The sequence below is a fragment of the Oryctolagus cuniculus genome, chromosome 3, assembly GCF_964237555.1.
Source record: "Oryctolagus cuniculus chromosome 3, mOryCun1.1, whole genome shotgun sequence".
NCBI lineage: Eukaryota > Metazoa > Chordata > Mammalia > Lagomorpha > Leporidae > Oryctolagus > Oryctolagus cuniculus.
The window spans coordinates 89,245,133-89,271,516 of record NC_091434.1 but is presented as its reverse complement, the minus strand read 5'-3'; the positions used below and the strand labels follow the sequence as shown (position 1 = coordinate 89,271,516).

At 44.6% G+C, this 26,384-nt stretch overlaps 1 protein-coding gene across 10 annotated transcripts in view; it reads left to right on the top strand.

Annotated features, from left to right (window-relative positions):
* The window catches only part of FMNL2 (formin like 2), a 333,150-nt gene that overhangs the window by 290,040 nt on the left and 16,726 nt on the right, over positions 1 to 26,384 (top strand). For 5 of the 10 annotated variants that reach the window (XM_051849553.2, XM_051849545.2, XM_051849549.2 and 2 more), the window contains 13 exons: positions 67 to 141; positions 4,878 to 4,988; positions 8,235 to 8,384; positions 10,727 to 10,828; positions 12,501 to 12,804; positions 13,152 to 13,364; positions 15,882 to 15,902; positions 18,296 to 18,420; positions 19,498 to 19,700; positions 21,247 to 21,481; positions 22,874 to 22,942; positions 23,054 to 23,134; positions 25,323 to 25,452. In XM_051849553.2, coding sequence (XP_051705513.1) covers positions 67 to 141; positions 4,878 to 4,988; positions 8,235 to 8,384; positions 10,727 to 10,828; positions 12,501 to 12,804; positions 13,152 to 13,364; positions 15,882 to 15,902; positions 18,296 to 18,420; positions 19,498 to 19,700; positions 21,247 to 21,481; positions 22,874 to 22,942; positions 23,054 to 23,134; positions 25,323 to 25,452 — 1,819 coding nt within the window. The remainder of the gene's footprint in view (positions 1 to 66; positions 142 to 4,877; positions 4,989 to 8,234; positions 8,385 to 10,726; positions 10,829 to 12,500; positions 12,805 to 13,151; positions 13,365 to 15,881; positions 15,903 to 18,295; positions 18,421 to 19,497; positions 19,701 to 21,246; positions 21,482 to 22,873; positions 22,943 to 23,053; positions 23,135 to 25,322; positions 25,453 to 26,384) is intronic. The other 5 variants (XM_051849554.2, XM_051849548.2, XM_051849552.2 and 2 more) reach the window with 1 other exon arrangement.

The window sequence follows — 26,384 nt, the reverse complement described above, 5'->3', positions numbered from 1 at the left end:
TCTACATCTAATTTTGGAATGCTTATGTTTGGAATGTCACATGCACATCAAAAATGTGTGTTTCAGGTTTGTGGAGAAAAACAGCGCTTTGAGAAGTTGATGGAACACTTCAGGAATGAAGACAATAACATCGATTTTATGGTGAGTTATTTAAGGACTGCATTCACTAAAGTCAAGTCAGTTTCAGCACTTTGTCCCTAACTCCACTCACACGTATGTGTGTTCCAGAGGACAGGAACTTGAGTTTAATGTGCTACAGGATCCATCTAGAATGCCCCTCTTCATCTTTCTTTACCTTCTGTAGCACTTGTTTCTTGCTCTGTTCACCATACACAAAAAAAGGGTTGAAAGTACTGATTGTTTGTAGCAAATACATGGGGAAGGCACACAGTTGGGACTGGAGGTTACTTGCCAACTTCAGCTGCTGGTAGAGCTGGGTCAGAATCCTGAAGTTAGAAGAAATCCTAAGAAACTGGACCTTTCCTTGCCTCCTGCAGCCCTGTCCCGTGGCCTTCTCCAGACTGAATTGTCAAAGACCCAAGCGGTTCGGTTTGTACAGTTGGCTGCATGTCTCCCCCACCTAGGCAGCAGTGCTTTTTCCTCTGATCGTTTTTCCTGCTTTAGAACGTCCCTGAGGACACAGTCACAGGAACGCAGCGGGTCTCCTTATAGGTTAGGTCACCTGCAAGAACCTGTGATTCCGCAGCCATCCTGTTAGCCTCCTGGAAGAGAAACAGCAAAAGGTGTTTTAGCCCTTCTGCGTTCATAGGCCTAACCTGTGATCCCAGACTGAAGGTAGAAACTCTTGGAATTTCCTGAGACACGAGTGTGCCCAGATGTGCAGGCCTTTGCCTAGTCCAGTGGTCCCAGCAGATCCTGACCAGGGCTTCCTTCCCGATCACTTCTCTCCACACTGGGGCAGATGCCCCAGTCAGTTCGTATATCACTAAGCCTGTGCTTAGGCTGCCAAGCGAAGTTTTAATTTGAATTGCTTCAGTGACTGTGAAACATGACACATAGCTTTGCAGAGTTCTGTTTTCTGTGAAGTGTTTTTTACTGGGTCCTCAAATTTTACATGCATCCTATCCTTATGCCCCTTCTAAAATCAGTGAGAAAGATGAAATCTTTGATGGAGAAATATCTGTGAGTCAGAGTGCTTTACAATGACTTTTTAATTCTTATCATTAGGACTTTTCAGAGAAGTTAAGGCTATGTTGGGCCCTGGTGATAAATATGGAAGAGGTCTTTGTCTTGGTTCATATTACCAGTTTCTCTCCTGTGCCCGCTCAGGGACAACCTACTTGTTCCATCAGCGGTAAGGTGGCAAACTGAAAGATGCCAGGCTGAAGCCAACAGATAGATAGGCTTATACATTTATTCTGTTGGCAAAGACTCTCCGTGAAAATTTGGATGTTGTGTATAAAAATACACGTCTGCTTTTCTTGAAAGCTGAAGCTGTCTGATGACATTAGGTGTCCATCTCTGCTCAGAATCAGCCGCTGGAACGAAGCAGCCCTTTAGTCTAAAGATATCCTTGGGACCAGCACTGTGGCATAACAGGTGAAGCTGTCATCTGCAGTGCTGGCATCCCATATGGGCACTGGTTCAAGTCCCGCCTACTTTACTTCCAATCCAGCTCTCTGCTATGGCCTGGGAAAGCAGTAGAAGATGGCCCAAATGCTGGGTCCCTGTACCTGCATGGAAGACCTGGAAGAAGCTCCAGGCTCCTGGCTTCGGATTGGCCCAGCTCCAGCTGTTGTGGCCATTTGGGGAGTGAGCCAGCAGATAGAAGAATCAGTCAATCAATCAATCTCTCTCTCTCTCTCTCTCTTTCTCTCTCCTTCTGCCTCTCTGTAACTCTACCTTTCAGATAATTAAATAAATATTAAAAAAAAAAAAGATATCCTCTCCAGCTTATCACAGTGCATACCACTAGACATGGTTCACCTCACTCTTCTATGAGACTTTATGAGACTGATTTAGCATTGGAATTCTGCTGAAGTTATATTGAGGCCTTTAAAATACCTGCATTTTCCATGTACAAACTGGGGCCTCATGCTTGTGAATTCATTTATGTGTTTGCACATGCATTGAGTTACCTGTCTCATTTAGACGCTGTTAGTTCACGAGTTCTCTGTACTGAATTCATATGCCACCTACAGAGAGCTGCCTCTTAGGTAGATCATAAAGCTCAGCAGATCATTCAGACCTGTTTTCAGAAGAGAAATGGAAAGATGTCAGAATTCAGCCACACTTTTCCTCCAGCAAATGAGTGGGAGTACAAACAGAAAATTAATATCTCCCAAACAACATAATCCTCATAATGTGTATTTCTGTCATAGAGTATAAGATTTATTTCCCTTCCCTCTTTTCTGTATATTTTTTTTGGACAAAGGAAAACACAAGGTTTTTTTTTTTTTTGTTTTGTTTTTGTTTTTTTTTAGCTCATTTAACTGGAGAAACTGAAGTCCTTTTTTTTTTTTTTTTTTAAAGTAAATTACAAAGTCCTCTTGTAACTCAGAGTTTACCATCTTCCAGAGATACCTAATATGTAACATGTTTTCACAGGGAAAGTTAATGTGATATATGATGCAAATGGCTTTTTATTTTTTAAGATTTATTTGGGGTCAGCACTGTGACACAGCAGATTAAGCCACCACCCGCAGTGTGGCATTCCATATGGGGACTGGTTCGAGCCCTAGCTGCTCTACTTCCAATCCAGCTCCCTGCTGATGGTCTGGGAAAGCAGTAGAAGACAGCCTAAGTCCTTGGGCCCCAACACCTATGTGGAAGACCCGGATGAAGCACCTGGCTTCATACTGTTGCAGCCATCTGGAAAATGAACTGGCAGATGGAAGAATAAATCTTAAGATGTATTTCTTTATTTGAAAGGCAGAGTCACAAAGAGAAAGGAGAGACAGAGCTCTTCCATCCTCCAGTTTTGTCCTCAGATGGCCACCATGGCCAGTATGGAACAGGTGGAAGCCAGGAGCCTCATCCAGGTCTCCCACGTGGGTGCAGAGTCCTAACACTTGGGCCATCTTCGTTGCTTCTCCCCGGCCGCTTGCAGGGAAATGGATCTGAAGTGGAGCAGCCAGGACACAAATCATGCTACATGGGATGCTGGCACTGCAGGCAGTGGCCTTACCTGCTATACCACAATGCTAGATGAGAGCAGTTTTTAAAAATCATGAAGGAAATTGGGTTTGGAAAAGAGAAATAGTAGGTAGATTTTCTTTTCTTTTTTTTTTTTTTAAAGATTTGTTTATTTATTTGGAAGGCAGAGTTAGAGAGGCCGACAGACAGGTCTTCCATCCGCTGGTTCACTCCCCAAATGGCTGCAGTGGCCAGAACTGGGCCAATCCAAAACCAGGAGCCAGGAGCTTCTTCTTCCAGGTCTCCCATGTAGGTGCAGGGGCCCAAGGACTTGGGCCATCTTCTGCTGTTTTCCCAGGCCATAGCAGAGAGCAGGATTGGAAGTGGAGTGGCTGGGATTTGAACTGGCACCCAAATTGGATGCCAGCATGGCAGGCAGTGGCTTTACTCATTATGCCACAGTGCCAGTCCACGTAGGTTTTCAGAGTAAGTATGAACCAGGTCTGTCAATCATTTTTTTTCCTTTCCAGAGACTCTGTTGACTTATAGCCATGGAGAAAGTCTGAGTAAGATCCTTTCACCCTAGGTAGACTGACAGTGTCCATTAAAAGACAAATGGATCTGTTGGACTTTTGTGTTATTTATCAACCTGTGGATAGGTATTCTCTGCAGGAGATCCTAGGGTCCTGATGCAGTTGTAGGAGAAAGCTTTTATGGAATGTAAACTGGATGACTGTATGGAAAGGTGGGTCCAAGATCTGTTATTCAGTGTGGGTATGGTGGACACACAGTGAATTTTGAGACAGGATTACCTTTTACAGAGATGATTGGTGATTTAAATGTTCTTGTAATAATTTTCACATTTTGTATAGTGTTCTTGTAATACTTTACACAATTTGTTGTTTTTACTTGTATGATTTTTTAAGAATAGCCTTGGTGTGATATAATGAACATATCATACAATTTACCATTTAAAGTGTGCAATTCAAAGTATATTTAGAAGAGCCACAGGTTTGACCCAGCCTTACTGCAATCTACTCTAGAGCATGTCATGACCCCAAAAGAAACTTTTTTCCCATTAGCCGTCATGTCTCATTTACCTAGCCAGCCACTAACCTGTCTGACTCTGTAGTCTCGCCTTTTCTGATATTTTATATGAATGGATTCAGACAATATATGGTCTTTTGTGATTTTTTTCCCATGTGACATGTTTTTAAGTTTGTCTGTTTTTTAATGTGCATCATTACTCTATTCTTTGTTGCATACTATTCCACTGTATAGATAGACCACATTTTGTTTATCCATCAGTTGATGGACATTGCATTCTTTCCCTTGTAGGTTATCATGAATAGTGCTGCTTTGAACATATGTGTGCAGATTTTTATGTGGACATATTCTTTTACTTCTTTTGGTTAGAAACTAGGAGTGTGTGGTAACTCAGTGTTTAACATTTTGAGAAACTCCTTCTTTTCAAAGTGGCTACATCATTTTCTATTCCAGCAATGGGTGAGAATTTCCTTTCTGGAACACTCTTGCCCACACCTGTCATTATATTTCTTTTTCATTGTGGCCATTCTAGTGGGTGTGAAGTGGTATCTTATTGTTGTACCTCTAGGAGTTTTTCACTTTAAAAAAATTATTAAAATATTTTCAAAGATCCAATGAAATGACAGAGAAAGAAATCCATTGGTGAGACTTGATTTGTGCAGTTGAAAATACATGCCCATGTTAAACAGAAAAAAGTTTGAGGCCCATCTAACGCCTTGGCAATTTCATTTCAGGTGGCCTCGATGCAGTTCATTAACATTGTAGTTCATTCGGTGGAAGACATGAATTTCAGAGTTCACCTTCAATATGAATTTACCAAGTTAGGCCTGGATGAATACTTGGACGTGAGTATGGCTGGAACCTTCGTAAGCACCGAGTTATTGCTGCCCTCCAAGGAATACTTCCATTGTGACTAAATGACACGAAGGCTCTGCGCAGGCAACTACTGTCCTCCTAATCTGCGGGAACATATCTGAGTGATGTAAACTGCCAGAGAAGCTGCGTTCTCTCAGACCTCATGGGACCTCGAGCTGTCTCTTGTCAGCGGCCTTTTAGAACAGGAGTCAGATAACCTCTTGCAGCCTCGTTGTAGCTTTGCTCTGCCTTTGAGCCCTGTTTGGGTCAAGTCGTATTGCATGCTTCTCCGGAGCTGTTGGGCGATTTGCATTCTTGGTTACCCTGGGGACCCCATCTGGGCAGGGAGGGTCAAACCAAGACTGCTGTAGAATGATGAGCAAACACTTAGAGCATAAAAAAATAATGAGGGAGTGGACACTGGAGACCTGCTCCTGGAGCTGTTAAATTCTGCTTAAAGTGTTTGTGGCTTTGGAAGTTCCACTTTTAGTTCTTGGGAGAAGGAGGTTTAAAGTTTCCCTTTTTTCTGCTGCCTTGCAGAAGTGCTCAGCCCGTTCCCTGGGGTTCTTCCATTAGCAAACAGAAAGTTGATACGAATACCCTAAATGGACTTGCTTTGCTGTGTGTGTACACAGGCTGGCTCCTTGTCCCTTGACTCTTAGGCAGATTTTGTTTTACTCTTTCGGATGGGAGTGGTCCGGTTGAATTTGGAAGACTGCTAGTGACAGGGATAGAATTGTTGGCCTCGATTTTAAGGATGTTTCTAGCTAAGAAAATGATAGAAACACTTCCCTTGGACATTTCCAGAGTTCAACTGCCCGTCATCATTAGGGATAAAGCCAGGAGATTACACAGACCCAGCTTATTGGGGGAGCAGAATTGCAGAGTTAATTACTCTCACCTGACACACTTGCTGACTGGGCCAGCTGGGCTGCCCTTCGAGTAGACAGGCCTAACTTCACATAAAGTTTTGACTTAGGGCAAAGCATAATAGATCTCCACTGAAGAGCTGTTGAATAATTTGTCTGTTTATTAAAGGCTCATTAATGTCATTGGCAGCATTTGGATTTTTATTTATTTATTTGCATTTAGATCCAAGGCTGTCTAGCCTCTTTCCTCACATGCTCTGATAGTAGCAGTATCTGAACCAACATTTGAGAGCGTAGATTCCTAACAGTGTGCTGAGCTCAGTTTTGCGGTATCTGAGTAGAAGTTGCTTTAGGCTCCTGATTTCGTGGCAGGTAGTAATAAATCAGTGGACCCTTGTTGTTTGCCGAGAGTCTTGTTTCAAGTCCCGTTAGGCTTCTTTTCCACTTTCTTTTCTAGACTTTGCCCTTGTTCAGAAATCTTTTTAAGTTCTTACTTTTTTTTTTTAATTTTTATTTAGTAAATATAAATTTCCAAAGTACAGCTTATGGATTACAATGGCTTCCCCCACCCATAACTTCCCTCCCACCCACACCCCTCCCATCTCCCACTCTCTCTCCTAATCCCTCTCCCATTCCATTCACATCAAGATTCATTTTCAATTCTCTTTATATACAGATCAATTTAGCATATATTAAGTAAAGCTTTCAACAGTTTGCTCCCACACAGAAACACAAAGTGTAAAATACTGTTTGAGTACTAGTTATAGCATTAAATCACAATGTACAGCACATTTAGGACAGAGATCCTACATGAGGAGTAAGTGCACAGTGACTCCTGTTGTTGACTTAACAAATTGACACTCTTGTTTATGGCATCAGTAATTACCCTAAGCTCTTGTCATGAGCTGCCAAGGCTATGGAGGCCTTTTGAGTTCGCCGACTCTGATCATATTTCGACAGGGTCATAGTCAAAGTGGAGGTTCTCTCCTCCCTTCAGAGAAAGGTACCTCCTTCTTTCAAACTAAGATAGAACACATGTCTTTAGAAAAGACTTAAATTATGGAAGTTAATATTAGACCTAGGAAAAATATCTATTTTCATGAGAACTTTTATAGAGTGGGATACCTTTTCAAAATTTAAGATTTTTTTCCCAAAACTCAGTGTTTATTTAGCTTTGTGTTATGTTAATTCTGGATCCTGATGGATACGTGTGATTAGAAGAGCTATCTTATAAGCATGTAGTGACCTAAGTACTTTTTTATAGGTAGTCATTGATTTGTTCAATAAATGTTTATTGACATCATCCACGTACCAGATACTATTCTCACCACTCATCTTTCCTCCAGGGAAGGTCATAACCTATGACATGTAGGGAAGATTTACTGATTGTTGACCTCTATTGTCATCCTTTTTTCCGCGAAGATTTATTTATTTGTCTGAAAGGCAGAATTACAGGGAGGCAGAGGCAGAGGCAGAGAGAGATCTTCCATCTGCTGGTTCACTCTCCAAATGGCCACAGCAGCCAGAACTGAGCCAATCTGAAGCCAGGAGCTTCTTCTGAGTCTCCCATGTGGGTGCAGGGGTCCAGGGACTACTTTCCCAGGCACATTAGCAGGAGCTGGATGGGAAGTGGATTAACTGGGACTCGAACTGACACCCATATGGGATGTTGGCACTGCTGGCGTTTGCGTTACCCACTATGCCACAGTGCCGGCTGCCTTCTAGTATCATCTTAAAGGTAGCTGAGTTTATTCTTGATGCTTGACCTTGGATGCAGCAAGCTGGGGAAAGGTTTCTGATCTGTGCTTTGGGAGCCCTGAGCTGTTTTTGTTGGGCGCTCTACCTTAGGGAAGAAATCATGGGATATAGGCCCTAGGAATTTGCTAAAATAAGCCTGAAGGCTAAGTATAAACTCAAGCAGTGTCTACCCCATATTCCACCTAACCCTCTGGCCTCGCTGCAACCCCATCACTTCTAGGCAAGGTCCCACTCCCTCTAGTCTCTCGTGTTACACAGACAACCCTCAAGTTTTACGTTGCTAGCCATTGTTTCCTTTGGGAGCTGCTTGGATGTTTTTTGTTGTCCCAATTTCACCTACACCCAGATGTTCTAGGTTACAACCTAATTACATGGAGCAGGAAGGATTAGGAGGAAAATGTGTGTGTGTTTGGGAGAGTGTAGTCACCAGAATGTAATCTGGTGGTCCTCCCTCAGGCTGTTACTCCACAATTCTTTTAAGGTAGATGATATCTTCAGCCTTCTTGTGGAAAAGCTGGGCTCTTCGAGCAAACAGAATGCATAGACTCTTGGTATATTCTGCTTCCTCAGAGAAGCTAACACCGTCTTCTGTCACGTTCTGGTTTGTAGAAGCTGAAACACACAGAGAGTGACAAGCTGCAGGTACAGATTCAGGCTTACTTGGACAATGTGTTTGATGTAGGAGCTCTGCTGGAAGATGCTGAAACCAAGAATGCAGCCTTGGAGAGGGTGGAAGAACTGGAAGAGAACATCTCTCACGTAAGTCGGTCTCAGAATGGGAAAAATTGCTGACATTTCAACTGGGTGCAAAGCAGAAGTAATGACAAGCATTTATGGCAATAAGTTAAAGGAGCTGAAGTGTAGCAATGAGCTCTAACCTAGGATAGAGAGCTGTCAGAAGCCACTCTGGGGTCTTTCAAAGAAACCAGATGTGTTACATAAAACAAAATCAAGTCTGTCTGCTTGCCTGCTAGGTTCTGCTGGGTTGTGTTTCCTGATGACTTCGGTTATGGAGAGTTAGATGATTGACATCACCTGCAAGATGGGAGGATATAAAATATGGGAATTTGGTCTGAGTCAAAGGAGTATCTCTTGAATTTAGCCACCTTCTTAAATATGTTCACACAGGGCCATGGGCAGGATTAGCTAACTCTGTGATGCAGGTCTGAACATTCCTGTCTGATGGCTATTCAAATTCTAAACAGGGGCACGTATTTGGCCTAGTGGTTAAGATATACTGATTAAGATTCCTAAATCCCACATTGGAGTGCCTGGGTTCAATCCTGAGCTCCAGCTCCTGACTTGAACCAACGGTTCACTCTCCAGATATCTACAATAGTCAGGAGCATGAAGCTCAATCCGGGTCTCCCATGTCAGGGGCAGGAACCCAAGTAGTAGAGCTGTCATCTTCTGCCTCTTAGGGTGCACATTAGCAGAAAGCTGAATCCGAAAGAGAGTAGCTGAGCCTGGAACTACACTCCCATGTGGGATGTGGGGTCCCTTAGCTGCTGTGCTAAATAACCTGACTATACTTCGTGGAGGAAGTGTCCTCCCAGTGTGATGTCAGCTCTGTACCAACAGGGATGCAGCTTTCTTTGAGGGACTTTTCCAAGTTGAATATTAGTCTGTAGGTCCTCAGAGATTGTTCACTTGTTCATGTTTTGAACAGAGCATTCAGTACTGTGAAAATGAACAGAAAAATGGTGTTTCTCAGAAATTCCAGTATTATGAGGTCCAAATTCTTTTGATAACTTCTGATGTGTACTTCACTTGATTGTGAACTGAGTTGTCCCTTTTGTGGAGGAATGTTATTTTTTCCCATGGAACAGCTCATTTATTTTCCTCTACATTTTTCTTTTAAAGAGTACTGCGTGTGTTTGGTTTCCTCTACCTTTTCCCATCACTCTGCAAATGGGCATATTCATGGTTTGTGGTTAGGCCAAGTGAGTGATCCAGAAACCCTCTGTAAGTGCTCCAGTGAGCTGGTCGGCTTCCACTTCGGAAGAGAACTTGTAGGCTCAATAATTCTGAACTTAAATGATTCAGTCTGAACAGTAGAAATCTCCATGCTTCCTCCTGACCTTGTCTTTGCTTAGGATTATTTTCATTGAGATGTAAAAAATCAGAAATAGGTAAATTTTAAGAGCATTTGGCATAAAGTAAAATGACCCATTCTGTGTTTCTCTTGAAACCACTGCCAACATTACATGACCATACTTTTAAAAAACTTAATTCCATTTTTCACAAAATTAAAAATTTTTTTAAACTTAATGTCATTTTATTTGAAGGATTGGGGTAGGGTGGAGATTTTCCATATGCTTATCCATTCCTCAAATACCCACAATAGCAGAGACTGCCCCGGCCCCAAGCCAGGCACTGGAGCTCTATCCGGATCTCCCCCACATCGGTACCTCAACAGCAGTCAGCTGTTGTCTCTCAGGGCATGCATCAGCAGGCGACTGGAACTGGCACTGGAGCTGGGACTCCCACCCAAGCCTTTGCACGAGGGGTGCAGGTGCCCCAAGCAGCATCTCAACTGCTGTGCAGAACAGCCGCTGCTGCATGGCCGTACTTCTGTATTTACTTACAGCAGGCCACCTGTTTATTTCAGTTGTCTCTCAAATAGTGCTCAATATTTGATCAGTTTGGTTTAAAACAAGCAGTAGTTTTTGTTTTGTTTCAACTGGTTACCTGGAATGTCACAACCAAAATTTCTGAATCAATACTTTCGGAAAGCTTTTGCTCGATGCCCTTGCTTGGGAAGCTGTGGAAGTGGACTCCCGTTTCCCTCGTCCCTTACTGATCTCTCTATCATTACTGGTCCCTGAAGAAATGGAAGCAGACACAATGTGTAGATTGAAACACTAAGGAGTTGACCTGTAGATTTTATTAAGGATGCATTTTTAATATAACCTTAATAAATTATTAATTCCTGATAGCAACAAATCTGCATTCAGAACCATATTAGAAATACTGACATTTCCAGAGAACAACCGGCTCTGACAGGCCCTAATGGTCTTGGAGCTCTGCTTTCTGAGAACCGGGCACCTGATCCGAATGACCCTGTGTTGTGACACGGCTCCCTTTTAAACATTTCACAGTTATCTGAGAAACTGCAAGACACAGAGAATGAAGCCATGTCCAAAATCGTGGAACTGGAAAAGCAGCTCATGCAGAGGAACAAGGAGCTGGATGTTGTCCGAGTAAGTGTGACGATGACAGCTGCCCCAGGTGGGCACACTGGGGACCGGGCTGTGCTTAGACTAGGTGGACGTGGAGTATGCTCCTCTCCGAGGAGTGCATCGGTGCAGTGTGTGTATGGGCACATGCTACAGGTGGTCCCCAGGTGAAGAGTACACACAGGCAGGGGACAGATGCACGCGCTTGTGCAGCCAAATCCTGGAGGTTCTCTATTTCCTTATCACTGATTTTGGGCCCAACAACCTCCCCCTCTGGAGGAGGTTGAGCTGATTCTGTGGATTGCACATGCTGCTGGGAATGAAAACACAGCATGGATTTAATTCATGCCGCTCATTTGTTTTTACTGGGACTTGGGCTTCGGTGTATTTCTTTGCTTTGCTTTGCCTCTTCTCAAATTGAGATTTGGTGGTTGCTGTGGAAACAGGGAAATCACAACACAGACTAGACCTAACAGCATTCACCAAAAGAAAAAAAAAATGGGTGGGGGAAGGCAAAGCAAAACCAATGCATTTTATTATCAGATAATCCCAGCTGTTTTATTTGGCCTTGGTGTTGCTTTCCCTTACGTGTCAGGTATTTATGGAGTGCCATCCGTGTGCTTGGAATTGTCCAGAACATAAAACACCAAAATGCCTGCCTGGGGGGCTTGCAGGCAAATAGCTGGCCTTCGCATCATGGTGAATGAAACAGCACGTTTTATGTGAGGGTTGTCATGCCTGTGTGTGTTGCTTTCTCCTCTGACATGTCCTGCAGTTAACTCGAGGAAATTTATTTTCTGGCACACCGTCGAGACCAAGTTGTAGCATATGGACTCAATTCAAGTTCAGACTCTTAGATGATTAATAGTAGACAGGGTGTGAAGAATGTCGCCCTTGCCTGCTGGAGGCTGTGGGGAGAGACCTCATGTAGAAGGCGCAGCAAGTTCACTCAGCTCCAGAAATCCTTTTCCTGGAATCTCGGTGGGCCCCTTAAAAAAGGAGCCAGGACAGCCTTTTGAATTGGAAATTGTAGCTCCTTTGTCTTCTGCCAAAAACCTAGACAGAAGTCAGTAATTAGTGGAGGGAAGCTTTGGCCCGTTTTGTTGATGGCATTACCAGAGGGAGAATGGCATAGTCCCTGTCCTGAGCTTGGTCAAGGGGCCTTTATGAGGAGCAGAGCCGTGCACTCAAGGGCAGCCAGCCCCTGGTTACTGAGGAATACGCTCTCCTGTGGCTTGCAGAGTTTTGATCCTGGTCTGACTTCTGTCCAAGTCTGACCTAGCGACCTCTTGCCTACTGTTAGCTGATACACTACCTAGGAGTTACCAAGAATTTTAAACTAAGTGGAAGGAAAACATTCTGCACCACCAGTTCACCCTTAGGGCCGAAGTCGGCTTTTGGAGCCATCTCTGCTGTGTTCCTTTCCACCTGTGGGGAGAAATGAGTTGGCTGCATTTATGAAATGGAAAGGACTTCATTAACACTTGCAATTGCTGAAATGTATTGCATGCATTATTGGTGTCATTAATAATTAGTGGGATTTTACCCATTCTGGCTGGGTTCTATAGAATTCCTATTCATATGTGTACCCTTCATCTCATTTTTAGTGTCGTGTCTTTATCCTCAGTTTCCCAACCTGATGATAATGAGTGAATGCCACGTGAAGACAAACCCTTGACCATAGACTCTTTTGCAGGAAATCTACAAAGATGCAAACACCCAAGTTCACACATTAAGAAAAATGGTCAAAGAAAAAGAAGAAGCCATTCAGAGACAGTCTACCCTGGAAAAAAAGATTCATGAACTGGAGAAACAGGGAACCATTAAAATTCAGAAGAAAGGGGACGGGGACATTGCCATTCTGCCAGTCCTGGCTTCTGGCGCGTTGTCTGCAGGGTCAGAAGTGAACTATGTGGGACCGCTGACGGGGGCTACCTCCTCGGGACCCTTGCCACCTCCTCCCCCACCACTACCTCCGTCATCAGACACACCCGAAGCAGGTGAGAAGCCTTGGCTGGGGTGCTTAGGGCAGTATTGGGGCACTGGTCTTTCTCTGTGGACCAGTTGTCGGTTTGTGTGCCTTGTCTGTTTTTGCCAATCCTTTCTTTTATGTCCTGATTTTAAGAACTGTTTGCATTTTGAGATCCAGGTCATAGGTCTTTGTTTCACAAGTGTTTCACAAGTGTTTCACAAGTGTTGCATTTGTGAATAGGGAAATTTTTATGGTTTTTTTGAAAGCGACCCTTTCTCCTTGTAAGTGTTTTGTTTTCAGGTACTTTATATGCACATGACATACTGCTGGAAAACCATTCCTGTATTTTCAATTTGTCTCTTCTCTCCTTGCTAGTGCAAAATGGTCCTGTAACACCACCAATGCCACCACCTCCCCCGCCTCCTCCCCCGCCCCCACCTCCCCCACCCCCTCCTCCTCCTCCTCCTCTCCCGGGTCCTGCAGCTGAGACTGTGCCAGCTCCTCCTCTGCCACCACCCCCTCCTCCCTCTGCACCCCCACTGCCGGGATCATCTTCACCTACAGTGGTTTTCAACTCAGGATTAGCAGGTAAGAGCACAGAATGAAAACCCAGGTTCTCATGCCAGAAATACTCATTTGTCCTGACTCTGGAGAGTTAAAGCCTTTCTTTTGCAGTCCATGTCTCTTGGAATGACAGGTGTCTCTAAGTGTGAGAATACTCCTGCCGGTGTAGCCATGGGAAAGGGGACATTATCATGGGAAGCATTTGGCCAGCCCTCCCTAGGGAGAGGTTCTGATCTTGCACACCTCTTCTGCCTTCCACTGGTCCCATCCAGAGAAGAGAAGAAAGACAAGGGACTTCCTTAGGATCAGTGCATTTTGGCAGGTTCAGCAGACACTTCCTGGACACTTGTAGTAGGCCAGATACTGAGCACTTCCGGCCCGCTCTCTCTTGCTCGCTCGCTCTCTTTCTCTCTCTATCCTTTAAGTTATTTGCAGTGTCATCTATTAAGGGGAAAATACCTTTATGGGTCATTGTCTGGTACAGGCTTCCAAGCATGTCTTCTGAGTGTTTGATGACATCAGAATTTGCTAGGGTGAAACTCAAGCTTCAAGAGGAAGTGCTGCCAACAGCAATGACTCCATGGCTTGAACTCCTCCCAAATAATTCATGTTGTCTCCTGCTAAACCAGGAGCAGCATCCCCAGCTCAGCAGAAACAAAACAGGGCAGGGAGCACCGGGGAGACGTGAGAGCAGGAGAGTTCTTACAGTGCCTTGGAATTGGCTTTTGACCCATGGGCATGAATTTTTACTCTTTTCTACAATGTGACGAGCCACTTCCCAGTCATAGAATAGTCCCTGGCCATTTGCAGTTGCTCTGAGCTTGGTCATCCCAGTGACATAAGGTGGTTCTGTTTCTTTGTCTGCCATAGTCTGTTGGTGAGTCTCCTGTTTCCGAGGAAGAACCACTCTGATGGCCTCCATTTCCAAGGCTACAGTAATTGTTGGAGGCTTTTGCTCAAAGTACAAGGCACAGTCTTAGCTCTAATCTTCGTCCCTCCAAAAGGGTCCCGTCAGCTTTACCGGTCAGTTACCAGAGCTGATTCACCGTAGGAATCCGAGCCCTTTTCGACACACACAACAAATCCATGATGTGACTTCCACTCTGACTCCTGTAAGAGTGTCAAAGAAGCAAACAAGGCGTCTGCTCAACCTAACGTCCACAGTAAATCACTGATGTATTTGTACCCTTCAAGCTCCTCCCCCTCTACCACTTTCTTCTAGAACTTGTATTGCTTCTGAAGGAGAGCAGTTGGAGGAGAATCCTGGTGGAGCTGTTGGATGGTGGAATGTAAATAAACAGTCTCACGGCTGCTCACCGGGCTGCTCTCAGAGGCTGAGTGTGGAGGCCCCGACTGTCCTGTGCACCTGGCCTCCCTGCTTAGGCTGAGTGTGGAGCCTGGAGGGGCTGGGAGAGATGTGGCTGCTGTGATGGCTCCTTTGGTACTGCTTTCCTCCGCTCTGGCAAGAGCTAATGTGTGACGCAGCATCTGCTTCCACTCACCTGAGCTCTAACGGGAAACTCGGAGCTGCCTTGGCAAACAAAAGAGGCCAGCAGAGGCAGGTCTTTGTGCAGGGGCCCTGCCAGGTTAAGTTTGGAATTAGACATACTATATACAGGTATCTATTTGCATAAATTCATCTATGTTTTAAAAATGCATGGATTTGAGAGGCAGGGAGGGAGAGAATGCCAAGGCAAGCGCAAGCACCGAGTGGTAGACAGCTTTGAGGTCAGGCAGTTTCTCCAAGGGCTTTCATCTCTATTTCTCATCCTTAAGTTGGCTGTGAGTACTTAGTGAAGCACAGTTTGTGAGATGTTTTGCCGTTTAACACACACTCTGCTCTTCTCTCTGTATCTGGGAACAAGAGGCCAGACAGAATCAGAATGTTCCAGGAGAACCAAAAGACCTAGGAGATCTATGAGCAGAGAGGCCCCGAGCTCCCGAGAAGTCAGAAAACGGTGACATCACTGGACCCACTGGACGCCTCCTCTCCTTGATAGCCAGTGAGCAGGAGATGCCCGTGACTTTCCAGTAGAACGCTGGCATTTTAGGAGGAAAGTATTAGTAGTGTGAACTCTGCCTTGGAAGTCGGAGGCTTCCTTCCTTAGCTGTGCGGCAGCAGTGTGGCCTCCTGCCGCAGGGTGGAGCGCCCACGCCTGTCTGTTGGGCAGTCTGTATCCTCTGCTATCTTTTTAGGAGGGTGTGGTTGCTTCTTCAGAATGGGAATATAAATCTCAGTGAATTGTTTATTTAAAAAAATGTTATATTGCATAGCACAGTTCCCTGTGGCTGTTTGGGACCGCTGCAATAAAAGTTTTTCTTTCCCTCTTCTGAAAAGGATTTAAACAAAAACAAAAACAGAATAAGTGAGTCTTCAAGGCAGGCCTGAATGGAGTGAGTTTCTGGCTCTGTGCTGCTCTGTGAAATGTGTCCAAGAAGCAGGAAACTCTACAAGTGCGTGAACTGCTGGGCCACCTGACTCTAACCATATCTAATTTTTTTTTCTTTGTATTTTCTCTGTTCTTTCTGCTTCCACAAAAGATGGGCCCATCAAGCTTTTCTGTAGGTTGCTCCTCACTGAGTGTGTTGGGTATTTGCCTTGTGTTGGTCACACTGTGCCTTGACATCTTTTCACCCCATCTTACTTCGATCCATTGCATTTTGACTTTGTGTGCGCGGGGAGTCTGGGTGCTGGCCGGCTGTTCCTCGAGGTTTGCCCACACACGACAGTTCTCCTGGAGAAGAGGTCATTGTCCTTTCCGCAGACGTCCTGGATTCATGTGCCATGTTCCTCTCCCTCTGAGGGGAGGACCTCTTCCTTGAGGGGTTTCATTTTCATAGTTGGAACTGAGGCTGCAATCTAAATTTTAGGCTGATTCTGAGGAAACGTGGACGAGGGAGAGCTGCCCGGTGTCCCATTTCCAGTCCCCTCCTCTTGCTCTCTGGCTCATGCTGTGGAATGTCCACCCACCTAGAGCCACTTTGTTGGGACTGAACTCTGGAGATGCAGAAGTATAAAATACTTGCGTTTTGTGGTCACCTTTGTTCCTCTCGTGATCTTCCCCACCCCGGTACCCCAGTGAGAGTCAGGAGAACCATTCCAAGGGGAACGTTCTGACCTCCTGCTAAAGAGCTGCAAGAATGCGGCTGCAAAGGCAGAGACTTCTAGTGAGCACCAGAGCCTGCAGTGTCTGTGCAGGGAAGGTCAGGAGCCAACGGCAGCAGCCTCACCTGTCACCGCAGATGACGATAAGAGCCCTCCCTGTTCCCCGTGCCAACACCTCCACAGCCCACCCCTGTCCCCCAGGACGGCCAGCATGCTGAAGCGTCACACTCAAGCAAGATCTGTTCTTCATCCATAGAGAGCATGCTGGTTTTCCTGGGGAGCAGAGACAGGCATGAAGTGTGGCAAGGTTTTGACTCCGCTGGGCAGTGGGAACGAAGGTGTCCCATTTGGTGCTAGAAATGGCTGGTTTGGCAAAAGCTGTGTCTCTGTGTTCCTGCATGCTTTTGTGGGGGTTCTTCAGATGCAGTTACCTGTCCCTGTGACCTTTGTAACTCTGGAGGAATGAGAGGCACTGTCTGTCCCTGTCTCGCTGTCTCAGTCACCACCAGCTGAGGCAGGCAGGCAGACAAGAGCTCCGTGTAAGTTGCTTCCATTTTGTTTTGCATAGAAGCACTCAAGAGGCCCCTCCCTTGCTAATAATGGTAAATAGCTAAGCTCCCAAATAAGGTGGTGGACAGGCAGGGGATAGTCAGTGTGTTCACTTAAGTGGCTTAGGAAGGCTTCTTAGGATGTTTAATTCACAAACAGAATTTTAAATGAATTGCCTTTTTGAGCTCATTTCCCCAAAGGTGAGAGGGGTTGCTACTCCTCAGGCCCCTTAAAGGTAGACCTCATCTCTCTAGAGAGAGGTTTGCAGTGTTTGTAATAGATTCTTTCACATCTCCTACTCAGACCGAGCTGATTGCTTTTTAAAAAGGAGAGAGGGAAACCATAGCCCTTCTTGAGAAACAAAGTGATTGCTTGATTTCTAAGTACCCTTCTGTTTTTTTTGTTTTGTTTTGTTTTTGTTTTTTAAGATTGATTTATTTATTTGAGAGGCAGAGACAGACAGGGCTTCCATCCACTGCTTCACTCCCCAAATGGCTGCAATAGCCAGAGCTAGGCCAATCTGAAGCCAGGAGCTTGGAGCTTCTTTTCATGTCTCCCACGTGGGTGCAGGGGCCCCCGCACTTGGGCCATCTTCTGCTGCCTCCCAGGCCATAGCAGAGAGCTGGATCGGAAGAGAAACAGCCAGGACACGAACCATGTGGGATGCCAGCACTGCAGGAAGCAGCTTTATCCTCTGTGCCACAGCACCGGCACCCCCCTACCCCCCCCCCCCCCAGTCATCTTAAACATTTTCCAATATAGGCCATTGCCATTAGTCTGTTTGGAATAGCTTAGCAGCCAGTATAATGTCCATTGTCATGGCTGAAACTCAGTCTTCTTGATGTCATGTTCCCGGAGGTTTAGGCGGCCACTCTCTGCAGTCTCTGATCATTTTTAAAGACTTTTGGGTAAATATGTGTGTGTAATAGCAAGAATTTGACATTCTTTGCCATTTTTACTATCTAATAATACTCACAATAATTTTTGCTCCCAAGCAATGTCTGAAATATTGTCTTAATATTTTATAACTATAAAGCAACAATGCCATTACCTGAATTAAAATAAAAAGTCCAGTCCCTTGGAAAACTTTTAATACACTGCTGTGTCAGTCAACCAAATGACAGCCTCAGATGCTCAGGCCAAAACCTTGTGCATTTCCCATTATTTGTAAACACGGGGCACCTCTTGCCAGCCTTCCTCCAGTGTTGAAGTGTCATCTGCAAGGACTGTTGTCTGATTGTCCCTGAGGGTTTCAGAGCCTTGATGGGATTGTCATTTTATTCTCTTGTGATATCTTCAGCTGTGAAAATTAAGAAGCCAATCAAGACGAAGTTCAGAATGCCAGTGTTTAACTGGGTAGCCCTGAAGCCCAATCAGATTAATGGCACCGTCTTCAATGAAATCGACGACGAGCGTATTCTGGAGGTATCTCTCTCGTTGGTTAGAAACTAGGGGCCCCCTGTGCAGCAGAGCCACAGAGGATGCTCCATCCTCCTGCAGGTTTCATGTAATAAAGTACTGATGTCTGTAAGTGCCTGGATAGAAAGAGACAACTAATGGATAAAAGCAAAGAATAAAATGGTATGCTATTTTGTAAGGTGGCTCTAAAACTGTGTTGTAAAATGGAGTAAATGGAGTAATTTTTTTATATAAAAAAAGATTATTTATTTGAGAGGCAGAGTTATAGAGAGGGAGAGACAGAGAAAGATCTTTCATCCATTGGTTCACTCCCCAAATGGCCACAATGGCCAGAGCTGAGCCAAAACGAAGCCAGGAGCCAGGAGCTTCTTTTAGGTCTCCCAAGCAGGTGCAGAGGCCCAAGGACTTGGGCTGCCTTCCACTATTTCCTCAGTCCATTAATAGGGAGCTGGTAGGGAAGTGGAGCAGCCGGGACTCGAACTGGCACCCATATGGAATGCCGGTACTGCAGGTGGAGACTTAACCTACTATGCCACAGCACCAGCCCCAGTAAAGTTTTGAGCATTTTCGGTGTATGACACAAAATACAAGGAGTCTTCAAAAAGTTCTTTGAAAATTAGTATGAAAAAGGTTTATGGTTTCCAACCTTTTTTTTTTTTAACACCGAAACAAACTTACCTGTTGGTTCCAGTTTTTCAGACTTGTCAAATTACCCACGTTTATATCTGATACAATCTCTTGTCTTAATTTATAAAGGGGCCTAAAATCCCTTGACTGAACTGTAAGTGAATAACTCAGTGCCTTGCTTGGTGGTAGTTGTACTCTGTGGCAGCTGCCTGTGCAAGCTAATGATGGAAAGGTAACGGAATTGGCTGTTGGAGTCAGTCCACTTAAGGTGTCCACTTATGTTTATGGGTCGATGTTGCACTCTAACAAAAACAGAAAAAACAGGGCAAGCCATGAGCAAAGACACATACTTGATAGAAAAAATAAGGGTTTTGCTTACAAAGCTAAATGGTGGTTTTCAGACTGACTTTTTAAGAAGGATCCAGTTTGCCAATGTCCTGCCTCTCCCCTCCCCAGGATTTAAATGTGGATGAATTTGAGGAAATATTCAAGACAAAAGCTCAAGGTCCTGCCATTGATTTGTCTTCAAGCAAACAGAAGATAACACAGAAGGGATCGAGCAAAGTGACGTTGCTAGAAGCAAACAGGGCCAAAAATCTTGCCATAACTTTAAGGAAAGCTGGGAAGACTGCGGATGAGATATGTAAAGCTATTCACATGTAAGTTCAGGATATTCTGGCTGAATCATATGCAAGTGTGGTCAGGAGAAAAATGCAAATAAGAAAGCTAGGAATCAACAGCAAATATTTTAATAATGTAGCAAGATCTGAGATAGAAGATGGGGCAATTTTCGGTCTCCACATTAGAGAGAGATTCCCTGTGTTACACGTGTGCTCCCTCAGCTGAATGAGATGCTAGCACTCACGAGGTGGACTGGAGATTCCCCAGGGAGTGCTCTGTTAGAATGACTTACTAATTGTTTCAGAAGAGTAACATCTGGATTGTGACGTCATTTATTATCTCGGTCTGCTCTTTTACGTAGACCCACAGCAAGGCTTACATAAAAGGAAAATTGAGCCAAGTGTTGCAGATGTTAAGAAAAGGAAGAAAATGTCAGTTCACTCTGGAGTATCTGGATTTGATCCATATTTTGGACACAAATTTGATGGCATTTGTGGAATGAAACAGTTCAATGCCAGATATAAATATGATACAGATGTGTATTTTAATTCATAGCTTTAGGAACGTGAGTTCTGTTGCTCCCAGTACTGTCAGGACATTTTAAACAAAGTTCTCTTTTAATTCCCGAACTGCACAGAAGGCTTTGGCTTTATTTACTTTTCTATTGGAACAATCTTTCTACTATTCTTGTTGCCTTGGTAACACTCAAATGTGATAAGGATGTTATTAAATGTTTTCAGAGCTAATTCTTCATAAATTGGTATCTTAAAAATTTAGGTCAGTGATTCCTAGAGTAGATGACCCTGATAAATTGTTTTCTTCAATTCTGTGTCTTCAGCCAGAATCATAATCTAATAGTCTAGTGCCTCCTACAGTCTGTTCTGATTTCTAATGTTGGAACCTGATATGCAGCCTAGTTTTTAATCTTGATATACCTTGTTTATCATGATGGTTAAATATAATTGTATTATTTGCTGAACAAAGATCATGCAGAAAATGAAATAGAGGTAGTAGCAAACACTTAATTTGTTCAAATTGGGCACAACTCTGCAAAACTTGATATTTCTTCATGGAATGTGTGCTCTTAGGCATTTAGTGTAGGCACTGGAGGTTTTTTTTTTTTTTTTTTCAAAGAAAATTATTGCAGACTATTAGTTTAATTGAGATATCTGTAGGGTGCACTGGATACTCTGTGGTGGTGTGTACAGTGTTAATGTTCTTAATTAGCAGTATTTTACAAAGCCTACAAATAGTGTCCTTGGACAATTTAACCATCAGATGTTTCAGCTTTCATTTAGCCTCTTCCTGCTGTCATTTCCTGTTGATTTCTAGAGGCTTGGAGCAGTGCCAGTGACCTAAAACTGGGGGTAGAAAGCTAAGATAAGGTCTAGGCTTTCAGGAAGAATCAAGAAAGGTACCTGATGTGCAGTTGGGAACCAGCAACAAGACTGGGCTTTGGACTTGTAGCTGCAGAAGTCTTACACTTGTCAGCCTGACAGTGATGAGCTGGACCAGATGGGAAGTGTGAAGAGGGGGGCAGGAGGTTTCCTCTCTAACGCTGAATCTGTGCACACCTGTTTTCAGATTTGACTTGAAGACATTGCCTGTAGACTTTGTAGAATGCTTGATGAGGTTCTTGCCGACCGAGAACGAGGTGAAAGTGCTGCGGCTCTACGAGCGGGAACGGAAGCCGCTGGAGAACCTGTCGGATGAAGACCGGTTCATGATGCAGTTCAGTAAAATTGAGAGGCTCATGCAGAAGATGACCATCATGGCCTTCATTGGGAACTTCGCTGAGAGCATCCAGATGCTGACTCCCGTGAGTAGACCAACTCTGACAGGGGAGGGATCCAATGGCATAGAGAATTTTTTTTATTATTATCACCCAGAATTGCAGTAAGTACAATAGGGTTTAAAGATTCAGCATTTTCTAGTTTGCATTTTTTATTTCAACCCTCCTTTTTACATTGTATACATGAAGTAAATTTAAAAATGGTGTATTATCATATTCCATATTACTGTTCTCCCAGGAGGATGCAGATCTATGTCTGCAGATTCCTCTGAATTTCAAAGGACATTTCTTTATTTTTTATTTATTTTTTTTATTTTTTTTTTTTGACAGGCAGAGTGGACAGTGAGAGAGAGAGAGAGAGAAAAGTCTTCCTTTTTGCCGTTGGTTCACCCTCCAATGGCCGCCGCGGCCGGCGCGCTGCAGCTGGCGCAGCGCGCTGATCCAATAGCAGGAGCCAGGAGCCAGGTGCTTTTCCTGGTCTCCCATGGGGTGCAGGGCCCAAGCACCTGGGCCATCCTCCACTGCACTCCCTGGCCACAGCAGAGGGCTGGCCTGGAAGAGGGGCAACCGGGACAGAATCCGGAGCCCCGACCGGGACTAGAACCCGGTGTGCCGGCGCCGCTAGGCGGAGGATTAGCCTAGTGAGCCGCGGCGCCGGCCAAAGGACATTTCTTTAAAAAGCACAAGGAAAACCACTTGGTCCCCTCCTGGAGATATTAGTCCCTTGGCAGGATGGAAAATACTGAAAATGTCTTCATTTCTAAACATGATTCCTTGTCTTTGGAGCAGCCTTGGGAGCTTTCATTGGAAGCATCAAATTCACCATGGGCGTTTTCTTCCTTGGACGCTTGTTACACTAGACTGTGGTCATTTAGGATAATAGACGCTCATCTCTGGTGTCCTGGCATTAAGCTGGTGGAGACTTAAGATATCATAGACTTCAGGTCTTTCTCAGTTCTCTTTCTAGGTTACCTTTTGTTATTACTGATTATAGTAGTACATCTGTTTAAAACCTATTTTGAGAATTTGTTTCCTTGTTTGTTTGTTATTCACTCTTGAACAGCTCCTTTGGTTTACAAATAGAAGTTGTATGATCTAATTAGAAATAGAGGGCTGGGAATTGAGTTCTGTGGAAAGAGCCTGCTGACTCCCGGCTCTTGAGTCTTGTTGATTATAGATTGGTTGCAGCTGTTACAATAAGCAATTTACTGTGTTCCTTGTTATTGCCAAGTGTACTCATAACCATATGGTCGCTGAAGACCCAGCAGGACAACCAAGTTTGTCAGCCTTAAGAAAAACAGAATTTCAAGATCTAAATGCAGAACTGCTTTCTCCCGTGTTCATTTTTAGCTTGCAGTTCGTTTGCCGTATTTAATGTGTCTTTCTCTCCCACACGTCCGACCTTTTCTTGGCATCTAGCAACTGCACGCAGTCATAGCAGCGTCGGTCTCTATCAAGTCATCCCAAAAGCTCAAGAAGATTCTGGAGGCAAGTGACGCTTTTCCTTGTATGCGTGCGTGAAGAGCCCATGTGTCAGCTGCGCTCTAGGGCCTGGGCTGTTGTACTGAGGACATCTTTTTTTCTTTTTCTCTCTCGCAGATCATCTTGGCGCTTGGAAACTACATGAATAGCAGTAAACGAGGAGCAGTTTATGGATTTAAGCTTCAGAGTTTGGATTTGGTGAGTGGGCTGAGAGAACTGTAAGAACTATTTGATCCTGGGACAAACAGCTGGCCAAGATTCACGGCTGGAGTCAAGGGTGTGGGTCTGCTTTTCAAAGAGGGCGTAGATGTGGTGGAGATTCTGTGCTAGTTGGGGGACCCTGGGGCTGTCACTTGAGCACTTACCGCCATGGTATTTCCCTTTCTAGGAATCTTTCCTCAGGAGTATGAATTAGGAATGTCATGTTTTACTTACACTTGCACACAACTGGTAACACTCTGAAGGTCCAGGCTTGTGGGAAATGATTAAATATGCCATAAGAGTGGTTAATACAGTGAACTGCAGCTGTTAAAATACTTGAAAAGAGTTTTTAAAGAAATAGGTAATTTGGGGCCGGTGCTGTTGCGCAGCGGGTTAACGCCCTGGCCTGAAGCACCGGCATCCCATATGGGCGCCAGTTCTAGTCTCAGCTGCTCCACTTCCGATCCAGCTCTCTGCTATGGCCTGGGAAAGCAGTAGAAGATGGCCCAAGTCCTTGGACCCCTGTACCCATGTGGGAGACCTGGAGGAAGCTCCTGGCTCCGGATCCTGGCACAGCTTCGGCTGTTGCGGCCAATAGGGGAGTGAACCAGTGGATGGAAGACCTCTCTCTCTCTCTGCCTCTCTTCTCTCTGTGTAACTCTTTCAAATAAATAAATAAATCTTTTTTAAAAATAGGTAATCTCATGTGTAGAAAAGAAATCATTATAAATTGCAGGTGAAGTTTAACTTCAGATTAGTAACACAGGTCGAGAAAGGGAATGAATGTAAATGGGTTAAAATTGTAACAGAGGTCAGATGGAATTAGGGAATTTTTTCCAACTACTTTTTAAAAAAAGACTTATTTACTTTTTTGTACTTTTCCATCCTTTTTTAAAAATTATCTTTCGACTGCCTAGTAAAAGGTGCTCTGACCTTCAGAATCGCCTGCATGATATGAATAGGAGTAGAGAAACTTCTCCGTTGAGCCCTCTCTGGTGTGGTTCGCATGTGGAAGGTTGGGCCCTGGATGCATCTGCAGGCGGGGAGACGTGGTGATCGGGTAGGGAGGGTCCAGTCAGTCACACTTCTGGCTTCCAGCACAGTAAGTTAAGCACACAGTTGTCCTTCAGTCCCCTCTGGGAATTGGGTACAGTCCTGCCTTGCCAAGCTAAAGATGCTGAGGTCTGTTATGTAGAATGGTGTACTATTAGCATATGATCAACATGTATCCTCTTATAACCTTCATTTTTTTTTAAGATTTTCATTTATTAGGCTGACATTGTGGCACATCACCTACAATTCCAGCATCACATATGAGCGCCGGTCAAGTCCCGGCTGCACCACTGTCTTTATTTATTTGAAAAAGTGAAAGAGAACGAAGGACAGATCATCCATCCACTGGTTCACTGCCCAGATGGCTGCAACAGTCAGCACTAGACCAGGCGGAAGCAGGAGGCAGGGACTCCTCATCTGCTGCCTTTTAGGTGCATGAGCAGGAAGCTAGAAGCAGAAGCGTTGGCTTAAGCTGTTGTACCACAACACCTGCCTCTCTAGATTACTTGCAGTACCTCATACAACATAAATGCTTTGTTAATGTTTGCTATCCTCTGTTACGGAGGGAATAACAACAGGAAAAATGTACTCATTCACTACAGATATAATCTAAAAAAAAAACTCGGTTCAGCCTGTGGTTGATTGAACCACACAGATGCAGAATTCTTGGATTCAGAAGGCCAACTGTATTAGAAGCTGGAGAGCAGGAGAGGAGTGGAGCCAGAAGTGCAGACTGCAGTGCAGAAGCCCTGCGTCGGGGACACCTGCGCTCACCTGCTGGCTCCACCTTTCACTTCCACTCGGTTCCTTCACTTTGAGGGGCACTGCAGCTGGAGTCTGCTGCTCTTAAAGCTGGGGAGGTGGAGTAGCAGAGGCAGGGAGTTCATCTACATGGAAGTGCGACCCACTTGCAGCGTAGATTCATCACTACAGTTGAGCATCTCCCGTGGCCAGGAAGCCCTCCCGGTTTGCTGAAGAACACTCCGAGTCTTGAGTCTCCTCTGGGAATATCTTTGTCAAGCTGCTGGGGGATCTGGCTCATTTGTTTACTCCAGTGGGCAATCATCGCCTGGTGGGTAGCTCCCCTCTCATTCATGTGTTTGCACCTAACTGTGCTCCCTTCCTTTTTCAGCTCTTAGACACCAAGTCCACAGACCGGAAGCAAACGCTGTTGCACTATATCTCGAATGTTGTAAAAGAGAAATATCACCAAGTGTCCCTGTTTTACAATGAGCTGCATTACGTAGAAAAAGCTGCCGCAGGTACTTGATGTTAGCTGTTTGTGCTCCTCTTGGGTAGTTGCCGACTCTAGTCATTGGCCAAGTCATTGTTTTAGCCAGCCCCTGCTAAGGCAGACACTCTTCAAAACCCACTTAAAAGGCAAGGCTGAGAAGTCAAGCTGAGCTAGAACGTGGCCGTGGTGGCGTTCCCTGCTGAGAGGTACCATGAATGTGAGCGTGAAGCCATCTCTCTGAAGATCCAGGCCTTGGAGACCCATACGCCTTCCCTCGTGCGTTCATTGCCCTGTGCGCTCTATTGCTGCTGGCTGAAATGGGAAAATGAGAATGTGAGAATCACCCCCAAGGAAATATTCTTAATTTGTGTGCCATTACACTGACTGAGATGTGGCGTTTCTGTACACTTCGCCTTTGCCTGATCACCAGATTGTCACTACTTCTTGTTTGCTACTTAGCTAAACAGTTCGGCATTTTCTGATTTAAATCATCAGTGACTCTAAGATACCTGGGATATATAGGTCACAGGATTCCTCTGTTGTAGGTGAGGAGATTGGAATTTTTAGAGGTTAACTGTCAGGTGAGGTCACATGAGTGGAAAGTGTTGGAAACAAGACTAGAACCCCAGTTGTATTTCCTGTCGAGTAGTCTGTCGTCTGATTTACTCGTGTGCTTTCAGCAGAATATTAGAAAAATGAAGGACATGCAGGTTGTTCTTTGAGTTATGTACGGGCTGCGATTTTCAGATTGTGACCTTGATCCCTAGCTGCCAGTATGTGTTAACAATTCAGATTCCTGAGGTTTACTCCGGACTTAGCAAATCTTTGAGGTGAGGCCTTCTCTGACCTCAGCCAGGCTAAAGGCACTCTAGGCTCCCCTCTAGTACCTAATTTACCCATCACAACATGCATGTCTATTGCAACCGCTGTACTTCTTAAGGGTATAATCAAGTTTTATGT